Source organism: Neltuma alba, unplaced genomic scaffold, assembly GCF_004799145.2.
Source record: "Neltuma alba isolate B1F8T4 unplaced genomic scaffold, ASM479914v2 tig00012449_pilon, whole genome shotgun sequence".
Classification (NCBI taxonomy): domain Eukaryota; kingdom Viridiplantae; phylum Streptophyta; class Magnoliopsida; order Fabales; family Fabaceae; genus Neltuma; species Neltuma alba.
The window spans coordinates 127,961-145,740 of record NW_021636928.1 but is presented as its reverse complement, the minus strand read 5'-3'; the positions used below and the strand labels follow the sequence as shown (position 1 = coordinate 145,740).

The following is a 17,780-nucleotide window of genomic DNA, read 5'->3' as shown; positions in this document are numbered from 1 at the left end:
GATCAAAACCAATTTAACAATTGGGTCCTATATTAAGGACCGGAGGAGTACAATTTTACTCTTCATTTATTATTGTGTTGATTTTGTTTGCATGAGATATAATATATGTTAAATAGGGATAAAGTTGGAAAATTATTAAATCTTAAATGAGAGTTAATGAAGTTTAAGGTTTTTCTTGGTCTGTGAAACATGTTGGAAGTGCCTTATAAATAGGACAAGAAGAGTAGCGTTTAGAATAGTTGAGTGTTAAGTTTACTTGATTCAAACCGTGTTTGGGGGTTTTTTTTTTCCTTTACTTGGTGCATTATTTTACTTTCATATTTTTATAAAGTAAGGATAGCTATATTTCATTTTCAAGAGGCACTCTTATCATTGATTTCTTAAAATTCAAATTTGCATTTATCATTTTCTCTTTATTAAAAATACCAAAAAAAAAGTAGCTCAAATTTATTCCTTTTTTTTTAATAATTAATTTTATAAAAAGGAAAAAAACTCCCTTTTCAAACCCTTTATTTTTAATATTTTTATCACTTAGTTAACTTAAGAATTAGTAAAAAGCTTCTCAAGAGACACGGTTCAAGTTGTGCTTTACTGCATAATTTGATTTTTTTTTTATTTAACTCAAGGTGACTAAAAAGTTCAAATTAGAGTTTAATAGAGATTTAGATAAGGAAAATCAAAACGGCAAACAGGACATTTACGCTGTGTTTGGCTCGATGGAGGGAAGGGGAGGGGAGGGATTTTAATCAAGGGAAGGGGAGGGGAGGAAAGGGGAGGGTAGCTACAAAGGGGAGGGGAGGGAGGAGGAAGGGAGGGGAGGGATTTTAATGATCTCCTGTTTGGATTGATTGGAGGGGAGGGGAGGGAGCAATTTTAATAATATCTTATTTTATTCTAATAAAAAATTGACTATTTTAACCTCATAAAATTTAAATGAATTTTCTCACTTTTTTATTTTGTTAAGATATAACTATATATATAATACAATTCATCAATTTTGATTTACAAGACATAGTCACACACTTATAGAATATTAAGATAAAAAGTCACGAGTGATAGATTTCAATCAGAGAAAAGACCTTGAAGGTGAAAGAAAATACCAACAACCTTTTGGAATTAGAAGAAGAGAAAAAAAAAAGTTTACAAATGCTCACTAATTTTAGAGACAATTATCTTAATAACCTCTTGTTAGATGTCCAAAAAAACTCTCTTATGTAGAAATGTTTACGACTGATTAGAGGTTAACAAATCAAAAGGGTATATAAGGAATTAAAATATTATCTCTCATCTCCCCTCCAAAAAACCCCACTTTTGGAGGGGAGGCTAGAAGGGAAGGGGAGGGGAGAAGAATCCCTCCCTTCTTTAAAAAACATCTTAACCAAACGAGGGAAGGGGAGGGGCTCCTCTCCCCTCCTAAAAAATTACACCAACCAAACAAGGGGAGGGGAAGATTGTTATTGCTTTTGTTTTATTTTTTGTGTGTGTAATGTGGGTTTACTGCTGTCTTCTTTATTATTGATAGGAAAACTTTTACCAGATTCTAATAATAGGAAAAGAACTAATTATTTTCCACCATACAAATATGAACCCTTTGAGTTTTTGACAGTAATTTCAAAGACATTGTAAAAATGTCAGGTCGTAAAAATACTTTTCTTTTTCATCAACTAAAATAGATATTTTTTTAATTTTTCGCTAAATAATAAATGTGTATGGACTCTATGTTCAATACTACCATTACCTGAAAACTAGAGGTTCACTTTTAACGATTTAATATCTTTTTGTTTTTAATTCTGTCCAACAAGTTAAATGCAAGTTGACAAACTTCATTATAAAATCCATAGAAACTTTCTTTATAAATAAAAAATCCATAGAAACTTTAAGGTGATAATTTGCAAATTGACCAAATTGTGTATACTGCGTGGCAAGCAATTAACCAAGGCAATAAATATTATAAATTACAGAAATAAAATTCAATGATGATCCTCAAGAAACTTCAGCCTGAAAGTTCTTCCGTGTGATGATCTTTTATTGAGGGAGATCCAAAATAATAGAAACCATGCAAAAATAATGTGGAATACCAAAAATATGATCTTAAATTTTTGAAAGGGCATGAAAATTTTGAAAGTTAACTTGGAAGCCAAATGTGCAAGCAGAAAAGAAGTAGGAACCAGGCTTTGATGCTAATTAATGCAGCACAGAAAAAGGAAAAGGAAGAAAAGAGGTGAAGAGAAGGGGAAGAGAGAGACTAGAGGAGGGAGAGATTAGGAAAAGGGAAAGGAAGAAAAGAGGTGAAGAGAAGGGGAAGAGAGAGACTAGAGGAGGGAGAGATTAGGAAAAGGGAAAGGAAGAAAAGAGGTGAAGAGAAGGGGAAGAGAGAGATTAGAGGAGGAAGAACAGCAAGAAAAGAGGGAGAAATTAGAAAAATAAAGGGAAAAAGAGAATTTAGAGGAAGAGAAACTAAATAATATGTTTATTCAAATCACAAGGTGTACAAAACAAATAAATTGAGATATTATTATAGGTCTTAACCTAACCCTAGAAATTGGTTATAGAAAACTCTAGAATCCTAGACTTGAAAGCAAATAATAATTAAAAGATAACAATCAAATTAAAATTAAAGCCAAATATTCCTTAATAATGATAAATATCCTTAATATCTGAAAATCATAATCAACCATGATTCCATATCCCATCAGTAGCCTTGCCATCCATAGTTTAATGAAATAATCATCCTTATCAAACATGATTGAATTGTTGCTTTCTGATAAACATCCAATAATCACCTCCTAAGATAATACATAGCTTCCCAATAGCTTTTTTTTTTTTTTTTTGGAATTCTTGATTGCAGCATATTTCCCACATCTCTTATCTGTACTTGAAGAAAATGTGCATACCTTGAATCCGGCAGAGTGACCTAATCTACTCACATGATCAGTTTTTTTTTTTTTTTTTCGCTTTTTGGTTGAAACGCTGCGTTTTGCAAAAACACACAGGAGCACTGTTTGCCAAAATAATTTCATATCATATGGTCATTTTTAACTAGGAATGTTCAATTTGTCCTGTTCCGGTCCCTGTGACTTCAGAACGGGACAAAAAAAATTTCGGGATGGGGTCGTCTTGTCCCATCCTGGGTGTTTTTTTTTTAAAATTATTTATTAATAATTATTATTGGATTATTTAATTTACTTATTGATAATAATAATTATTTTTATACTGATTTTTAACTCTTAAGTTGTAGTATCATCTCAATGAAATCTCCTTCCTCAATAAAATAATTCATAAAACCATTATATAATATTTTTTTACGGTATTTCTTTTACAATATTTTTTTACACTTTTTTTATACTATATAATTAAGCTTTTTACATAATATTTCTTTATAATGTTTTTATTTTTAGAAACCTAATAAAAAATAAGCATTATAATAGAAAAAAATTTATACGAAAAAGTATAGCATTTTTTTTTTAAAAAAAAAGGAAAACGGGACATGACAGGACACGGGATAAGAATCCTGTTTTATCCCTGTTTACCCGGATGGGACCGGTACCGTGACCACCCCTATCTTTAACTTCTAGTTTGTGTTGAGTGCATTGGACCCTTTAGATTTATTCGTGATAACACATCCCACCAGATTATGGAAGTTAGGGACCCATATAAACCAAGGTTAGTTTTTTTAAAAAAAATCTTGAGACAAAAACAAGAGTTAGAAGAATATTCAAGCGATGGGCCAATATATAGTTGCCCATGAAATTGATAAGAAATGGAATCAATGCTAACAGGGACGTAACCCTCACGTATTGCCATCAATTCTCTCTTCTTATACAGGCGAATGTATGGTTTCTTTTCTTTCTTTCTTTCTTTTTAAATAAGTATGTGTGATTTCTTATTAGGCTATTATTCTGCCTTCCAAATAGTATATGCATGTCTCTGAAACTTATAAATTTCAAATATAAAAACATAGACACAATTTTGAATCCAATCCTTCTGTTATGCAAGTCCCACAAGTTGAATTCACTTTGGTTTGTCAAATATCAAAGTGGAAAAATGAAACATAGAAGTATGCTTCTCTGCCTCTCTTTTATAATGTATAAAACAAAGCAAAAATGACAGCAGATTTAACGTGGAAAACCCTCTAATACTGAGGGAAAAAACCACGGGAAAAACATTTCACTATATCAAAAATCATTACAATTTTCTTAGAAATAGTACACATTTAAAGAAAAAAGATAAAACATAGCATGTAAACACTCCTAAAATTACAATCAGATGTGGCTGTTTTGCATAGTGCCGTATGAATTACAAACTCAACTTTATTTATGGTGACTCCACAACTTGAGCGATATTACTCTTTTCAATTCTTCTTTGCCAAATATATGAAACTTGAGATTTAAGAAAATATCAGCTCTTCACCCTGCAAAAAATCACAGACGTCAAAAGGTTCAAAATTGTTAGTTATGAATTCGCCATTTTATCAAAATATTCCCCACTAATTATAGGCAAATGAGAACTTAAGCATCTAATTATTCTACTTAATTAAGCATCTAATTATTCGATTTAATTCATTCATAACTCTACGGAATTAACCTCATGCGTATATTAGGCTTTTCATGTAAAGCACGTATATTATAGTTCAGTAACTAAAGAAGCATCTGTCACCAAATAAAAAAAAAGAAGCATCTTCAGGCGCCACATAAATATTAACTACAGAAAAGATCAAGAGGGTGAGACCTGGACCTTATTCTCATTTGGCTTCAATCTTCTGAAAGCATATTGTTGTCTCTCTCCTATGAATATATAGTGGGTAAAGATCTATCAGATTTGAAGTCCGCTGCATTGGCTTTACTGTACACAAATCTGCGTAATTTCTTGAGCCCAATGAAGCTTTCTTGTAAGGCCAGTGACTAAAATAAGCAGTGAACAGACAAACTGAAATATGTAAGTTTTCAAGCTTTAACAGCCAGCGATATAATTCATTGCAATTGAACTCAAATTCAGAACAGGAATGGAGTTTCCTTAATTATCACATCCATCCAATTCTGAAATTGAGTAATAAGCTAAAATCAATTAAAAATAAGAAGACAAGGTGATATAATTTGTAACCCAATTTCTTTTGCTAGATACCATTCTTCAAAATAGGCTTTCATCATAAGTTTATACATGTTAACCTTTTCATATTTCAACACGAAAACAAGTGACTTACAATGCAGTAAACATAACTCATAGGATCAACCTCAACATAGCCATCTTGAACTAGAATTTTCATGGGTAAAAGATGGTAATTAGTGTTATTGATAACAATGAGGGACACAACAAACTATTATTGTAGCATAAGCTTAACCATATTTGTTGAAAAACTAGAATCCTCTCTTACTTGTCCAAGTTATTCATTCTCTCCAACAACGTTCAATAGATTTGAAGAACCCTTGCCTTCATATATAGGATCAAGTATGTGCTGGTATGAGGCAGCTCAGGTGTCTAAAAAGTTTTCCTCTTACTCATCCCAATTTGAGTACCTGCAAAAGTTATAAAATAATTAACAGATCAGAATTCCTTCAATTCCAAATAAATGTTCCTAAAACTTTCAAATTTAAATTAAAACCATGAAATCATGATGATTGAGTAAGAAAAGGATTGAAATTAACTAAAGTAGCAGAGGAAGCGTCAAATTTGGAGTAGGATGGAGCACCCTTTAGTTGTTATCTAATTTTCATAAAAACAGAGCAAATAAAAGTAATTGTCAAGTAATAGATTACCTCATTGAATGTTTCCAAAGGTTTATAATCCATGGAGTTGGACATAACTAGTTTGAAATTTAGAGGGTGCACAAGTCCATTAGCTGGCGAATTCTATAGTAATCATCAAAGTAAGTAGCAGTGGAGTACCTTGTTTTAAAGATTCAGTGGGCAGAGCATGCTCTATGAGGCCGCCTTCTCTTGGGGGAAAAAAAAAAGGTCAGCTGCAATGAAATGTTACATTAGTAAGAGGAGTGGAGCTTAACAACTTGGAAGCTTTCTAATCATGAATTGTTATATGAAGGTGAAAACAACTTGAGTAGTATTTAATTGTTTTGAGAAAGTAATTGTAGATATCATACAAGTTTTTTTTTTTGGTTGTTTAATGGCAAAATAGTTACTAATGAGTATACCTTTGAATCCACGCAATGAAGAGTTAGATTTGAGGCCCGACGATCAATATATTTGGGATGTAACGAATTTTTCGCCACTCTGGTCCTATACGTTTCTCGCACATGTCCTTTAAAAGTAGAGAATCTGTATCCAGCCGTAGTGTTTGTAAATTAGTGAGGCAAGACATATCGGCTGGAAATGACTTCAAGTTTGGACAAAACCAAATGTCTATAACTCGCAGTGACTGGAGATCACAAATCCACTTTGGTAAAGCCTTGAGGTGACGACAACAAAAAAATTCGATTGTTTGGAGAGAATGTAAGCAACAAAGGTCTTGGCACTGCATGTTATAATCTTCATCAACATACTGTGAATCAAGTTCGCAAATACTCAATTTTTCAAGTGTGGCAGATAGATTTCGCATATGAAGAAATGGCTTCTTTAGACTTGAAAATCCCATAATAGAGAGATGTTTAAGAGAGGAGAGATTTTGCATCCATTCCTCTGGTAATGCTTCCATTTCTATCCATCCAATGTGAAGAGACTTGAGCATGGAAAGAGATGGGGTCATATCATGTGATGTTGACAGCCCAATTGTGCTCACACTTAATGTGTCTACCAATGGCTTCATGCTAGAGATGAATAATTTCAAATGCCTCACGAGATTTGGAAAAGTAGGCATGCATCTTAAGTTTGGGCAATTGAGAATGTCCAATACTGAAAGATATGAAAATGGAGGCAGTGAATCATGCCACTCATTATCTCTTGTATTTTGGAAATTTGCGTCCCTTTGCCATCCCCTTAAACTTCTACAAGAGTCAATTTTTAATTCCTCCAAAGATGGGAAGAAGTTGGTTGATGAGGAACATCCTTTACAGTATATGCACTCCAATTTATCCATCTGCTCTATGTGAAGAGTCTTGAGAGAAACAAAGCCTTCTAACGCTGGCAAGTGTTGACAATTTTTGACGTTAACAAACTTTAATTGAACAAGATTTGCACATGACAAAAGCCAATCGGATAGGCATACCCCCGGGTAACTTTCTATTTCTAGTGTCTTCAAATTTTGATGAGGGCGAAGATTTTCCAGTAACTGCATGGCATCATTTTTTTCCATCTTTGAATGGTCTCCCCAATTCAGCATCAACGAAATGATGTTTCTCTTTGTTCTCAAATTAACATCCTTGGACTCCTCCTCCACTTCCCTTACTGAACCAAGATTCTGAATGGCCAATCTACCTCTGAGGTCAAGATCTTTCAATTCGTTCAATTTGGCTTTCTTTCTCCGCTTATCATCATTACCCACTATGAAATGTGACAATCTTTGCATAGAAGTCATTTTTCCCAGCCCAATCGGCATCCCATCATCAAGGGCTTTGCAACCTTCTATATCAAGTTGTCGCAAGTTTATCAACTTTATGATAATATCTCCAGAAAATTTAAGATTATGACACGCATGCAATCTCAATGTTTGCAAATTGACTAAGTTACTCACACTCTTGGGCAAACAAGTCAATTTATCACAACAAGAGAGGTTAAGATACCTCAAATGTCTCATTTTACCTATTGACTCAGGCAAATATCTCATGCCACAGAATGACAAATCTAGACTTCGTAAGCGTTTGAACACAAAAAAATTATGTGGATCCCCTTCAAAGTCAGCGTCTATTTGATGAAAGGTTCTCAATCTACCTAGATCCAGCACATTTAGTGAACTATTGGAGTTATAATTTTTAAAAGAAACATGTATAGGACACCTTGCAACATTTTTTCCTCCATCAATGTATAGGTCAGAGCTAGCAACTGATTGGGACAGGTCATGCATCAAATCATGCATTTTAAAGTATTTTATTTCTCCTAATTCGTCCATCTTAACATCTTGTAAGAATGACTTCATCAACAAAATACGAACGTACTCTTCACCGATGTCTTCTAGCCATTGTTCCTCTTCTTTATTTTCGAGGAAGCCTTGTGCCATCCACATATCAATCAATTCATTCTTCTTATATATCCAATCTTTTGGATATATAGAACAATAAGCAAAACATTGTTTTAATTCAATTGCCAGATTGTCATAACTCAACTTTAAAATTGGCATAATTGAATCATTATCATCACGTAGCTTCCAAAAGTCACCTTTTAAGAGATCTTCCCATTCACTTTCCCGCGATTTTGAGTGCAACAAACTTCCCATCACTCTTAGTGCCAGTGGAACGCCCTTACATTTTGCTGCAATTTTTTGGCCAATAGACTCCAAATTTTGGGTCATTATTTTATCATCGTCAAATGCCAATCTTTTTAACAGAGTCCAAGATTGGTCATTGTTCAATCCTTCCAAACGATATGGCATTTTTACGCCCACTCTATTGACTACCGCTTGATCGCGCGTAGTCAACAAAATCCGACTACCCTCAGCACTACACATTAAAAACTTCTTAAACTCTTCCCACATCCGAGGAAAATCATCCCAAACATCATCTAAAACTAGCAAAAACTTTTGGCCAGGTAAATTTCGTTGAAGCTTATTTTGAAGTAGTTCTAATGATTGATCGTCCTGTTTTTCGTCAAGTAGTGATTCGAGTGTCCGTTTCACGAGCGCCTTTACATCAGAGTCTTCGGAAACACACACCCACATTCGCTTGTCGAAGAAACGCTTCGCGTCAGCATCATTGTACACCAATTGGGCAAGAGCAGTTTTACCCAAACCTCCAAGGCCGACAATAGCAACCAAGGAAACATTTTGATGGCTATTATCATCATGCAACAACAAATCAATGATGTCCTTCTTGGTTCCCTCCCTACCAACCATATCCTCTTGGAGCACAAAAGAACTAGTTTCCCTCCACTTCCTCTTTTCATGCTTCATTTCAACAAATCTTCTATCTAAGTCCAACCTCGACGTGCTTTCAGCAACAGCATTAAATCGCTCTCTAATGTTTCTAATCTGGAGAGCAACTTTGTGGCGAAAAGCGATTGGATAGGAGCATGAGAAGAATTTGCGTACCTTTCCCTTTCCATCCCTCTGGCGCAACAAATGTTGAGTGTGGATCTCATCAAGCAAGTCATCTGCTTCGTAAAGCACTTGTTTGAGTTTGGTTATCCAGCGCTGAATGCTTCGCTCGGTTTGCTGCTTTTGCTCAGCATCAGCTAGCACGGCTTTGATGTCTTCAACAGTTTCCTTCAGCCATTCAATCTCAGTCTCGACCCCATAAAACGAAGCAATCTCTCTGAATACTTCTGAAGCCAGCGTGTTGATGAGACTTGTAGCCACACCATATGGTACTTGTTCCGCCATCCTTCCTCCAGTACACAAATCAAAGGGAGACTCTCTCTGGTGTTCGATGATTAGACACAAGTGGAGGAGAAAGTGGAGGAGAAAGTGCAGGAGAAGAGAAGACTTAAAAGCACTCAACTAAGTCTACCATATGATATTTAACTCTATTGACAGAGAAATGACCATGGCAATTATTTTGGTGTCCCCACTGCACTGATTCATTGTCTCCTACTGAGGAAGAGGAAGTTTCATAGAAATTGCCTATACGTCTCTCATCCACCAACTTTGAAAAAGTTTCGTGGAAACCTTACAATAACTTCTCCCTTGTGGTGGCCCATGCAGTGAGGTTCAGAGAAACCAACGTCGTGCTGATGTGAGAGAGAGAGAGATATGTATCACAGAGATGGAGCTAGACTTGGGGGAAGTCCATGCCCAGTTTCCCGTGTTGGCTTATTTGTCAGCAACTGGTAAAAACGATTAATTTCTCACACCTAGTAAATCAAAATTTAAGTCCTTCTTAAGAAAGATGCCACATTTAATGCCATATTGCTTCTAATAAAAAGATAAATGTGTCTGGGGAAAAAAAAAACGAGAAGCAAAGCCAAACTTCTTTTGATTTCAAATCATTATTATATTATACCGTTCCTTTTATCACATATGTATTTCAGTTCTTTCTATTTCTTCTGTCATTATTAAGAAGTTACGCGTTTGAAATTCTTTCAGCAGCATATGTTTCCTTGCTTTCTTCCTTAGTCTAACAGTTCACATGTCTTGCTGGTAAAAAAAAAAAAAAACAGTTCACATGTCTTTGATTTCTCTTTTATTCTGTTGGTTGCGTTTAACAAAGAAGATTTGAGCAGATTGAACTTTGAAGTCTCTAACGCGTCATTTAATCACAAAGAACTTTCTTAATCTAATGATAAAATCCTTTTAAAAAAATAAAATAAATAGTACTATCTTGGGTCTTAAACTCAATTGACTAATTTGCCTCACTTATAATTTAATATATACTCTAATAATATACATAAATATTTTAAAAATCAAATAATATATGTTATAATTAAATATTTTAATAATTTTTTTTGATTTTTTTAAATTAGTTAAGTGAGTTTTATATGACCGAATAAAACATGTCAACGTATGTAAATAAAGCAGTATTTTGCAAGGGCCACATCATTTCATAAATCCTTTGGAGATTTCCCAGATACAGAAAGAAAGGAACACATTAGTTTTTTTTTTTTTAACGAGAAGGGACACACTAGTTTGAAGATAGGACATACAATATAATGCAGATTCCTTTAATCCAATGTGACATGTGAGTGACTACTCATTAAAAATAATAACGCCTTAGCCTTCCCTTTTTTTGGGGAAAAAAATTAGTATCGTTTTTGTCGTTGTGGTTACATCATTGCGATGTCACACCCATGGCAGATTAAATATCCTCCTTCAGTCTTAAATATAAGATCCCTTTCGCGGTATAATTTACACTGTGAAAAGATTCTTATATTTAGGACCGAAAGAGTACTATATAACATTTCAAAAAGAGGAAAATTATTTTTGAAAAAAATTAATCTCCTATTTAAAAATCATATTGATGAAAGGGACTTAAATCAAAATATTAATATTTTGCATATACAAAATTCTTCCCATCAATAAAACTTTCGATAGGAATTTTTTCCCAATTTTGCTTTAAAAGATTTCATTTAGGCCAGGAAATAAATTAAACAGAAACGGCTTACAAATTAATGAAACTATGTTTTCCAATCATTAATATAATAATTTGAAAAAAAATTATATAAAATTATGTAATAAGAAATTGATTAAAAAAAGATAGAATAACAAATATGTAGAAAGTGAAATTAATTTTTGTATTTTTATTTTTGTCATTTTTTTCGTGATCCCCTCTCTTATTACATGTTTCAACGTTATGTAGAGAAAGTATTTGCCACATAAAAAGATAATTCCACAAAGGTCATGTCATGTCATCCAAAAAAATAAATTATGATATTTTTATTCAAATTAAAATTACTTTGGGTAAAGAGAATACAAGAAATGTAAAACGCTATAAGACTATTACAATATTTTTATCCATTAAAATGCATGGAATGGAAGCATGCCATGGAATCCAACAAAATGAAAATGGTTACTGGCATGAGGGAGAAGCATTCGCCTTCATCCATGCATTCCTTATGGAAAATTAACAAATCCCAAAACTTATTCCAACAATCTCTTTAAGGATTTTTTAGGGGCAAAAACATACTTTAAGGAATGTTATTAACTTAGCAAATGAGTATTTCTTCGATCAATAATGTAGTAAGGCTATTTATCTATTTTGGTAGATGAAGGGTGCTAAATAAACTATTTAGTTACAACATATGTGCTCTAATTAATATTTCTAAAATAATCCCCTGTGATATTAGGTATATCAGTTTATAAGTTGCATAAATTAATTCTAAAGAAATAATAAATGTAAGAAAAAATCATGAATTAAGATATTACATTTGATCATGACCAAAATTTGGCTACTATATTTAGAACAAAAGAACAATTCGACAGTAATTATGTGGAGTCAAAAAAATTGAATTAAAAAGATTTTACATTGGGAAGCGACTTTCATTCAAGCTAATAATTTGGAATTTGATCCAATAATACTAAATATTATATATTACTTTTATAAGAGCTAATTTGATATTAATTTGGTCATAAATATAAAATCTTAATCTATTTTATTTTTCATATTTATCATTTTTTTAAAAATAGTCTTTGTTGTGGTTACACATGTTAAAGGTTCTATCAAATAGTAATTCTAGTTAGTACATATGATTAGCAAGAGTATTTAAAAAAATCTAAATAGTACAAATAATAACTTAATAAATTTTCTTGCTCAATTAAGTAACAAACTCTTTTATTAAAAACATGAGGGAATATTATACTACCTCCAGTCCTTAATATAAGACCCTGTTTGATTTTTATTTTGGTCCTAAATATAAGACCCCAACCTACTTTGTCTCTCATATTTATATATTTTTTTCTAAAGTAACCCTTCTAACAATGATAGTTCTAGTTAATACATTTGATTAGCAAGGATATTTTAAGAAAAATAACACATATTTAGGACAAATAACTAACTCAACTTACTTCCTTAATCTCCTCAAATTAGTTAATTGGATATTATAATTAGGACCGGAGGTAATATATATTAAGGGGAAAAGGCGAATGACTCCCAAGTGTAGGTTTTAATTTTCACCCTAGATGCATCACTTGGCCCCTACTTAAAAGAGGCTTTTATATCTCATCAGAGCGTCTTAAATTATTGCCTGCTCCTGTCCGTCACACGGCATTATTAGTGAATATCACTGCGAACGTTTTGAACGTGCTGCATCAATTCCCTAATTTATATGACCACATGTATAACACCACGCCATTAAGTTAAATTAATAAATCACCAATGTCAATCTTGTTGATTTAATTTAAAATCCTACTTATTTAACATAAAAATAGTCAAACGCTACCCCCTGATAGAACTATATAACTAATTTGCATATATTAAGAAAATTATTTAAGTTAGTTATTTATAATAAATGGACGTTGTCGTCTTTCTTAAAATATTCTTATTAATCATGTGCATGGAAACTATATTTTGATAGAGACTCATTAACATATGCAATCATCATAAGAATTACTTAGAGGCAAAATAGATAAATATTACAGATTAAATAGATTAGGGTCATCTTTTAAAACCAAATTAAATTTCCAACTATTTTCTATGTTAATGACTGGAAGTTGCATACATGAAGCATGCCCATGCCTGTTCAAAATCAGATCATAGAAATAAAGGATTAAGTACAATAATAAAAAACACACAACACTTACTCTTCCCATTAAGTACTTCAAATATACACATACAAGAGCTATCTATCTACTATTTAATTTGCTGATTAAGTACCTAGTTAGCAAATTGAAAGTTTCAAGTATATTTCATCAATACACTCAAAAGAAATCCCTGGTGATGAGAAGCCAAGAATTGCAGGGAATATCGATGTACTAATTAATTACCCCAGATCATGAATTTCAAGCGTGAGTGTTTTTTCTTAAGAGGATGTTGTGAGGTGATCATGATGCATATATGAGATTATATTTAGTTAATTTTTGTTTCTGCGTTTTCTGATAAAGAAAACGATCCAAGTGATGACTTCCAGCAACAAGGCAATAACAGCCAAAGCTGTAATGGCTGCCACATAAGCAAGCTTCCATCTCTTGTTAGGGCTCAAGATGTTGAATCCTCCAAATATGTTAATGATCCCAAGGATGATGGTGATATATCCAACACTGTGATGATACATATTCCACCAAAATCTGTACTTGTGATCCTTGTTTGGTCTCAACAACAATGCAAATACCTGTCATTTTCCAAAATACACACAGAGGTTAAATATAAACAGAGAGATTAGAATATTTCTCTTGAATTAACCACATCATGCACTAACAACAATGCAAACTATAATAAGTTGTACTGTCCATAAATTATACTCCCTCTGATCCTAAATTACACTATAAAACGAATATTATATTTAGAAACGAATGAGTAAATAATATAGTTTATTTTCATTTCATGCAATGCATGCATGCATAACAGTAATGGCTATGCTTTACGTTACTAAACGGAGTCGGTCATATGGATAATAATATCTTTGATCCTTAATATAAGAACTAGTCGACTGATTTGAGTAGATTAAAAAAATTAGTTAAATTATTTATTTATAATAAATAAGTGTTGTCTTTGTTATAGTATCTTATAAATTAAGTGTATTGACTAGAACTATTATTATTATAAGAATTATTTTAGAAAAATGAATAAATATAAGACACAAAATAAATTGAGGTCTTATATTTCGTACAAAATAAAAGTTAAATAAGGTTTTATATTAAGAACCGAAAGTAATAACATATTATTGTTCTCTATTAAGAACCATGTTATTATTTTTTATTCTAAATAAATATAAGACCTAATTTGTATAATGAGAATTACTATTTACAAGTACAATAGCCAACATCCTCATTTATTACCTGTAATGTGGCGAGGCAGAAAAGGGTAATTCCAATGTTGCGATGGCCAGAATACTGAATGCCCTCAGATTCACTTCCAAGCTTAAGACCAATGGCCCATCCTGAAACTCCAATGGCGTATCCTGAAAATTGACAAAACACATGAAGGTAGAACCATGCTGGGTCTAATGACGAAAATGCCCTTATGTATCTCGCTATTATCACCCCCACTGGGAACAGAATCCCCCAGCTCACTGCATTCAGCACTCCATGAATCTGCCATATATTAATAATTAATTAATCACAATCAAATTATATTAATCTATTCCGTAATTAATGTAAAACACTGAAGCTTGATAATTTACATTCTTTTGCTTTGTTCTTGAATCATCCCCACCACTGCTAAAACCCTGCCCAGACTTCAAGTTCAATACGCCCTTGGATTCCAAATTCGCCGGAGCAAAGTTATGAGCGTCCGGTTCTCCGTCAGTGACCGAAGGTCCCACTTGCCACACCTGGTTCACTTTTTCTGCATTTTCCGGCAGCTTCACCGTGGCAAAAATGCTCACCGCGCCACCGGATGACTCCTCCGCCTTCAAGTCCCACACGTCAAATGAAAGCTTCCTAGGAACCACTGAACTGTAAGAGCTAATGTTATACGTCTTCACCGTCACTACGCCCTCCTTGTGTTTAAACGCCACCAGAGCTTGCGCTCCGGCCATGCCAGTCCCCGTCGGGTTTATCGCCCAGGACACCCACCCACCGGGTTTCGCCGGAGCTGCGACAAAGGCGACGGAAAGAGAAAAGTTGGAGGAATCATGGGTCCAATGGAGAAAGGAGTTTAACACAGGAAGGTCAGCGCAATTGGAATAAACTTTATTATCGGTGAACTTCTGGGAAGTGCATGTGAGTGAAGTCGCCGGAGAAGGCAGCGACACCAAAAGTGAAAGACCCAAAAAGAGAGGAATAATTGAACGTGGCAGCAGAGACATAATCATCGTCGTCGTCCAAAGAGAGATTAGAGACAAGACAACGTGGGTACGTGCGTGTTCATGTGGTATTTTTTTCCTCTAATATATTTATTTGAGGCCGAGATTAAACAAAAAGCGAAAGGCACGCCAATAAATCTGGGCAAATTAGTAAGTACTGTTAGAGAGCAACAAATGCGTTGGAAGAACGTAAAACTTTTCTGCTTGGAAAGGAAATCGGACTGAAACTTTTCTCCAGATTTAGGCAGTGTTCGGTTTACTTTTCTATTGCTGGTAAAGTGTCGTTTAATTTTGTCTGTTTTTTTGTTTTACTTTTAATAGCTAATTACAACGCACTCCATAGTTCCATATGTGATATGATTGTTTCTAAAAGGAGAAAAACTTAGGTATGATATCTTTACATATAACAGTGTTGCTGGATTTTTTATTAAAAATATAAATTTTAAAATCAAATTTTTATTATTTTTAATTCAATAAAAATTAGAAGAACCCTGCCTGTTTAATATTTTTAAAATATAATTTTTCGGTATGCCGTATTATAAGCTTCGACCTTCTAGTATATTATCGGATTAAATTGAGGGTAATTGAGAGACTTGTTAGATTATTTTTGTCTCAACAAAAAAATGAAAATTTTTGTCTCAATATCATTGACGAGTATAGGGGAAATTATTTTTGCTTCTTGTAGCTGATTTCCTAAAAGGATTAAATTTATAATAGTTTTGTATATCTTTGTAAATGAAATTTTAATTAAAATGTAATGATGATTCTAATGTTTTTCGATGATTCTACAATAACTATATATTGTAGACTCAGGTTAGGTCTCAATTTAAGGAATGAATTACATTTTTTTATAAATTATAAATAGCTCATTTTGCTTAAAAAATTTTATTTTATATATAGATTATATAATGGAGCATAATACTCCTCTGGTCCTCTGGACAAAATATTTAACACTTCAATATCTTTTAATTTCAGCCTTTTGGCTGAGAACAAGGGTAAATAATGGGATATCTTTTCGGTTTCGGAAAAACTGAGTTCTCAAATTAGCATATTCTTTGATGCTATCATCAATATGAATATAGTAAAAATTAAAATGTAAAAAATTCAAAGTAAATTTTATTTAAGTTTGACTTTTAATCTTTTTTTACTTGATACGATTATAATTTTTATGTTTCAAGATAAAAATTATTTTATTCTATATTTTGTATTTTCAGAAATAAAAATATTCGAAGTAAAATAAATTCTTGAAAATTGTACATTTAAATAACCCAAATTTTTTTAGGACTGAAATTTAAATGACTTAAAGATAAGGTAGCTCTTACCTATTATTCTTTTCAGTGCTTCTGCATTGTTTAAGAGTACATCTAATATGAACCCTTTAGTTCGCAGTTAGCACTTGTTAGAAGTTCACTTTAATTAAAGTCATTATTGAAAAAAGGCAACTGGTACCACCCAACGTGAATTAAAAATGAGTTAATAAAAACGAGAATAAAACTTTTAATCCTTCAAAGTTTGCTTTGATTATCAATATAATCTTCGGATTTTAATATTTATTAACCAAGTTTCTTAAATTTTATTGGGTATCATGTTACTCCTAATTAATAGGGTTATTTTCCCTTCAAACCATAAGAATTAGTTGTATATAATTATGCAGTTTCATGAATGAAATTGATAAATATTAGATGTTAGGATTAAGTTGATAATTGAAGCAAATCTCATGAATGAAAATTTTCATTACCGCTTAATAAAACATTCTTTTAAAGTCATCCATTTAATTTGCCATAAAACATGGTAGCCAACGGACAATTTCGATAGGATCTCACTGTTAAATGGCATAATAGGAATGCTGGAGTGTCCTCATCCCCTGTTTTGAGTTTTGACAATAGGGTGCTTTCTAGTTTGAAAAAAGTGTTTATAAAAATATTTGCTAACTACTACCGATTGCGTACTAAGGGTTGGTTGAGAGATTAAATTCAGTTATTTAGTTATAAATATAATATTTTAATTCATTCTTTTTTTTTAATTTGTAATTTTTTTAAAATATTCTTATTGGTTATTGATTATGAAAGCTTCCTATAAAAAAATAATTTTAAATTCTAATACATATGATTAAATAGGATAATTTAGAAAAATCAACGGACATTTAATATTTTTAAGTTAGTATTCAACTCTTACAATAAATATCAAAGTTATTACATTTTAATGATATTATCATGTTAAAGATAAGACGCCAAACACTGTACATCTGATTTTATAAATCACATAATTTTTTCGCTAAATCTTTCTTGGAATCTTGTCAAAATTATATTTTTTAAGAAAATTACATATATTTTCTTAATTTTAAAA

The 17,780-nt window shown here is 32.4% G+C and overlaps 2 protein-coding genes across 2 annotated transcripts; both read right to left on the bottom strand.

Annotated features, from left to right (window-relative positions):
• Positions 1 to 6,168: 6,168 nt before the first annotated feature.
• On the bottom strand, positions 6,169 to 8,991 carry LOC114727115 (putative disease resistance protein RGA3). Its single transcript, XM_028913839.1, has one exon. The coding sequence runs from the start codon at positions 8,989 to 8,991 to the stop codon at positions 6,169 to 6,171; it is 2,823 nt and encodes a 940-aa protein (XP_028769672.1).
• A 153-nt stretch (positions 8,992 to 9,144) lies between these two features.
• LOC114727114 (cytochrome b561 and DOMON domain-containing protein At3g25290-like) lies at positions 9,145 to 15,443 on the bottom strand. Its single transcript, XM_028913838.1, has 4 exons — positions 14,811 to 15,443; positions 14,467 to 14,721; positions 13,578 to 13,799; positions 9,145 to 9,272 (listed from the first exon to the last, which is right to left on the bottom strand). The coding sequence occupies exons 1-4, from the start codon at positions 15,441 to 15,443 to the stop codon at positions 9,222 to 9,224; spliced, it is 1,161 nt and encodes a 386-aa protein (XP_028769671.1). The 3' UTR covers positions 9,145 to 9,221.
• Positions 15,444 to 17,780: the final 2,337 nt, after the last annotated feature.